Genomic DNA, 6,000 nt, shown 5'->3' on the forward strand with positions numbered 1-6,000 from the left:
GCCTGAATCCTAGGTCGATGCTGAACCGCTGAGCCATGCCTGGCCTGGCTAGGTGTTTTTTTAATAGAGCATCAGTGGTTGGTGGGTTGGTTGGTTGGTTTATTGGTTGGTTGGTTAGGTTTCTCTCAGGGCTAATGTTGTATTTGAGAATGTTTTAGCATACTTATATTTCTATAGTAGGTATGACCTTAATTTCAAAGAGTTATTTTATATTTCTAACAAATTTTATTTTTTAAAAAACATGTATTTATTGATTTTAGAGAACGGCAGGGAGAGGGAGGGAGAGAGAGAGAGAGAGAGAAAGAAACATCAATGATGAGTCATTGATCGACTGCCTCCTGCACACCCCCTATTGGGGATCGAGCCCACAACAGGAGCATGTGCCCTAATTGGGATTCAGACCAGGATCGCCTGGATCATAGGTCGATGCTCAACTGCTTAGCCACACTGGCCGGGCTTTCTTACAAATTTAAAAATTACACAGGCTTGCTTTACATTAGTAATGTCTTATGCCAAAAACAGATTTCCTTATGAGGTTTAATAATAATATTTGATTAATACTTTAGAATTTTCTAAGTGTTTTCTTATCTATTACTTCATATAATCAACATAACCACCTTGAATTTGAGGCAGTGCAAGTTGTAATCCCATTTTATAAAGAGTTAATTGATTGAGGTTACATAGTAGCTTTTAAATTAGTTAAGTTCATGTATTGTGTTCTCCCATCTGTACCATGCTGTTCCATAGCACTATAGATTAGTGGTTAAGAATGGTTTTGAAGTAAAATAGACAATTCAAAATCTTGCTTTGTGGCTTTGGATAAGGTAGGGAAACCCTGAGTTTCAAGTTTCCTGCCTGTAAAATAAAGATGGTAATAGCTTCTCATAGTGTTCTCTGAATGTTAAACTATTAAATATAAACAAATCCATTACTTGGTAACCATTATTTTTATTCTTCTACATACCACTATCAGATATCACAGATTTTGAAGTTAAAAAATTGGCAACACATAAGGAAACTTTACACTTTTATTTCTAGTACATTTATTTAGCTGGCCTCATGCAGTTGCTTGAGACATTTGCCTGGAAAGTATGAGTATCCTAAGACAGTCTAAGAAAAAATTTTAAAAGGTTATATAAATTCACTTTTGTCTTACTTTTAGATATGTGATAAGTTTCTTAGTGAAAGATTTATACCAAGTAACAAAAACCTTTCCACATGAGAAATGTATTAAGAGAGATTGTCACATTATCTACAACAGAAAAATGATTACGGGCACTGACTGTACAATAGACTTACCTCTGGAGTTTTAAAAAAACCTCTCCAAGCTTGAAAACCAGCCACAAAGGAAGATTCCGATCTACCTGGTATGGCATGTGACCTGGATGTTAGGGTTTTCCACATTTCCCCTGTTGATTTGAACATGCAGCAAAGTTTGAGACCCGCAGTTGTATAGAGCTTTAAAATTGGGAGAAGAAAGGAAGAGGAAATGGGTATTTGAGTATATATAATGCCCAGGATAGCATTGCACCATTGAATTTATTTTAGTAGTAACTAATTTTTAAAAAATATTAATTGATTTGATTTTTTTTAAACAGGTACACTGGAGAACCTAGAAGAACTGTATTTGAATGACAACCCCAACCTTCACAGCCTTCCCTTTGAGCTGGCTCTTTGCAGCAAACTTTCAATCATGAGCATTGAGAACTGTCCACTCAGCCACCTTCCACCTCAGATTGTTGCTGGGGGTCCTTCTTTCATCATTCAATTCCTGAAGATGCAGGGTCCATATCGTGCCATGGTCTGATACAAGTCTGCTGGTCCCACACACTGTTCACAAATAGACTGCCATTAATGTTTCATATCTATATCTGTATCTATTTATGTAGATATTGATATATTTGGCAGATTTATAAAGACTGCATTATGTGTTTCTGCTAATAGAGGAATCATAGCCATTTAGATTTTTTTTTAATTCTGTACAAAAGGCTTATATAAGTTTTCTTTGCTGAACTTGATGGATGTTTTCTGTTGTGTAATATGATATGCCAGTTTGCTCAAAACATTTGTAAACATTATGAATTTATTAAATTTAAGGGGCAGAGGTAGTATAGTTGTACTTTCTCTTAGCAAAAATAATGGGCAAATAATTTTGTTGCAACTTTTCATATACATTTTCCCCTTACCAGTTGTCAGATCTTTATAGTATTATAGGCCCTGAAGGTAGAATTTTTCTTTAACTTATTTTGAAATTTGAGATTTAAATTTTATATATTGTTTACAGTCAGAGTAAATCACTGGATTTTTTTGTTGTTGTTTTGATTTGCTCTGTTTTAATCAGTCAAATCTAGACAAATTATATCCTCTGCAAAGAATTTGCATCAGCTGGTTTAAATATTAAAAGATACTTTTGAAACAACTGGCAAAGTGAAAAGTTACAGTCAAAATTCTAGAATTCCTTTAATTGTGATTCTCAGATCAATTGTGAAGCAAAATATTTTAATTGAGTCTTTGTGTTGGGGGGGAGGGTATTGAGGCCTTTTCTAGTATAAATATCTTTTCTTAAGTTTGGGGGAATAGAAACTTGTAGTGCAAAGGAGTTTTCATTCCTAAAAGTTGCAGGTCCACAAAAAATAACAGACTAATTTGGCCAAAAAAAAAAAAAAATTGCATAAACACACACATTCTATATATGTATATACAATGCTATATAGATATGTATTTATTATATCATAAACTACAATAGGTAACTTTAAGGATTTCTCCCTAGCCTTGTACAATGAAAATGAATGTTTTTCTTTGAACACTGCAATATATGTATGTTTCAAGGTTATTTAACAGTGTACTATGGTTTTATATCTTGACTTGCCTTGTACATCTTTCAGTTTTGGAATATCTGCGTCTAAGCACAATATCTTCACACTGTGCTGTATTGCTGCTGAACTAAATGCACTTTCCCCACATGTGGGGCACTGGCTTCAAACAATTCAGTTCAGTACCATTGATTTTAATCTCATCTTTCCTTTCTTGGTAGTTGTGAATACTGTTATGGAAAAGAAGCACATTGCATAGAAGCCATTGATAGTTCAGTGGGAGTTCTGTGAGACATGCATGTGCTCCTTGATGTCTTTTCTTTTGCTCTACTGCTTTTAAGGCTGGCAGTATTGTAAATGCGTGCCCCTCATACAGGACTCTTACTTTTGGTAGTGTCAGTCTAAGTTGATTTAATTTTTGAAGAGACAGAGCAAGTGCATTCTAGATATCATCCTAAACAACCCATCCCATATAATGAGTAACTATTATGTGTAATAACATATTGCTGCTTGGATTTCTTTTTTTGTTTCCATTTAGGTGGGCATTGTGTTTTAAAGAAAATCATTTTTGAATTAAGGTCATGATATTAAGATAGAAACCTGGGGCGTTGATTTGCTTTTCCTGGCTCTCAAAATCAGGACTCAGTTTGAGGTGGAACCTATATTTGTAATTGGCAAATTTTTAAGGATGAACTAAGAAATGGAAGGCAGGTGAAGATATAAAACCCTAGAATGCTTAAATGTGCTGTAAAACTATTGTAGATGTCACTGGATTTTACTAAGTAATATCCTTTCTTCTTTTTTCCCATCTACTGTGGCTTTTCAGTTAAAATTTTGTTTATAAAAGGAATTTGTTTATTACAGCTCTACCTAAAGCTTGTGTGTATGTGTGGTTTTTAAAAATCTCATATCTAGAGGTGCTTATGTATTAAGATGATGGAACTTGATCTTTAAAGAGAGTAATCTAATGTCTTTTTTGGGGGGGGAGAGGTTGTTTCTTAAAACGAAGATAGACACGATTTTTTAAACATTGTTGACCATATGTAAGCTAATACTTTTCCTAAACTGCGGTAGGACTAACTGGCATGTCCAAAATTTTTCTTTTAAAGGAATTAGGTTTAGTCTCTTGATGAGGCTCAGTAAATTAAAAAAAAAAAAGTCATAGAATGTTACATTGCTCTAAACTTTGCTTTTTGTTAATATACAGGGTGGGGCAAAAGTAGATTTACAGTTCATAGGGAAGATAATACAATAATAAGTAACAATACGAGAATAAACTGTTTCATGTACTCACACCTGTAAACCTACTTTTGCCTCACCCTGTATAGTAGCAAAACAGCAATGACTGTCAGTCCTTTTGTGATAGTTTAATAGTTTTTAAATCCCAAATGATTATTTCATACAGAAAGGAGGGGGAGATGCTAAATAACTTATAAACTTGATGGATACAAGTGAAAGCAGTAGAAAATAGAAACCCTTGAAGGAGAAAATACACATAAAACATTTATTTGTACTTATATTAAAAGGTGGGTGATGCAATTGGAATGAGTTCTAAAAATGTAATTGCATATTTCTCATTTATCTTCTTACCAAGTGTGAGTCATTTAAAATGGACAAAGTGTTACACATAACAATCTTTCTCTGATAACATTGCTATAACTTTTCATCTCAGTTATTGCTAAGCCACATGTATTGAATCCAAGTTTCAGCTTGCAGAATTTGTCATTGTTCATCAATAAGAATGGGTTGTGGTCATGGTTCGAGTATATTAAATGGGACACTTTGAAATGGGAAGGAGGCGCTCGCTCTCAGTCGTTATATTGAGCCATTGGTACATCAGAGCTGTCTTTAGAAAACCAGGATGTATGGTTACTCTTGCATGATTAAAATTAGATGAAAGCAAATGGCACAACTCCAAAGTAAGCAGAAGAATCAACTCATGAAGTTTTCAAATTTAAAGTGAATAACTTGTAAAGAAAGGTTTCCCCCTCTGCCTGTGCTAGAGGATAAGTTAGCACGCAAGTATCTTAGCTAAAACTTTCTTCTCACTTTTGGTTTGTGTAGCCCTTACGAGCCAGTTTGGGCAATTGGAAGTCATGTGACAATAGTCGGTTGTGAAATCTCTGAGAATTGAATATGCAGAGTTGTTGACATTGATTTGGTATCTAAGGCAGTATCTTGAATGTTGTTAGATTACAATAAAGTATTATGAGAATGTTTTATAAAATAGATATCAACACTTTGTTATTGAATAGAATGTCTTCTAAACCTGGTAACACTAAGGAAACATTTGTGGGTTTTACACTTTGAAATATAAGTTAAAATATAAGTCTTCGGAAGGGATTTTTAACTTTAAAAACTGAAGTTGGTTGTTATTACCCTTAAAAGAACTTCCCCTTTACATACTTATTATCCTGGTGACATTTTACATTCTAAATAGAAATGTTTTAATGTAAATGCTTGTTAGTGTCAGGTATAGTAACTGGATAGTAGTTTATTGTGTTTCATGTTGAGGACTATTAAAAAGTTTAGAAGCAGGAATAGTGTCCACTGTTGAGAGTGGATGGACAAGGCTGTCAGGTATAGGTTTTGCAGGCTGTGCGGGGTACACCACCACCTCGCGTTAGGGGGGACTTATTCCTATCACAGATTTGTAAATTATTATGCAAGTTCTTCAGCAGATGGCAATAAAGTGCCTTGTTCCAACAAAATCAGCATATTATGTCAAATTTCTAGGATCTGCACTATACGAAACGGTTGCCACTAACTAGCCACAGTTAAAATTTTAGATTAATTGAAGTTAAATAAAAATTTAACTTTAATTCCTCAGTCACACTAATCACATCAAGTTCTCAGTAACCATATGTAGCTGGTGGCTATTACATTAGTGTAGATAGAGAACATGTCTATCACAGAAAAGCATGTTGGACAGTGATCCTAGTTTATGACCTCTTTCTCCATAACTAGTTTTCGGCCCTGAAGCTGAGACAGAGATTAAGTGTTTGTTCGGGTTGGGCCTCTATGCAATTTTATTTCCCCAAAGAATTCGGTGCAGGGTGCCAGATAAGGATCGTTGGGGGCAGCTCTTCATGATCTTTCCAATAATCTTATATGATTGATTGTATTCTTGTTTAAATTTGAGTCCCTTAAACCTTATCTCTAGAAATGTCACCTGAAGATTTAACCT

At 34.4% G+C, this 6,000-nt stretch overlaps 1 protein-coding gene across 4 annotated transcripts in view; it reads left to right on the plus strand.

The window, feature by feature from the left end:
• Positions 1 to 3,688, plus strand: part of SHOC2 (SHOC2 leucine rich repeat scaffold protein) — a 44,232-nt gene extending 40,544 nt beyond the window's left edge. For all 4 annotated transcript variants that reach the window (XM_016212133.2, XM_016212134.2, XM_087823941.1 and 1 more), the window contains one exon: positions 1,599 to 3,688. In XM_016212133.2, the coding sequence (XP_016067619.1) occupies positions 1,599 to 1,807 (209 nt within the window). In that variant the 3' untranslated portion in view covers positions 1,808 to 3,688. The remainder of the gene's footprint in view (positions 1 to 1,598) is intronic.
• The last annotated feature ends 2,312 nt before the right edge of the window (positions 3,689 to 6,000 follow it).

This window comes from Miniopterus natalensis, chromosome 14 (assembly GCF_054644295.1).
Source record: "Miniopterus natalensis isolate mMinNat1 chromosome 14, mMinNat1.hap1, whole genome shotgun sequence".
Taxonomy (NCBI): domain Eukaryota; kingdom Metazoa; phylum Chordata; class Mammalia; order Chiroptera; family Miniopteridae; genus Miniopterus; species Miniopterus natalensis.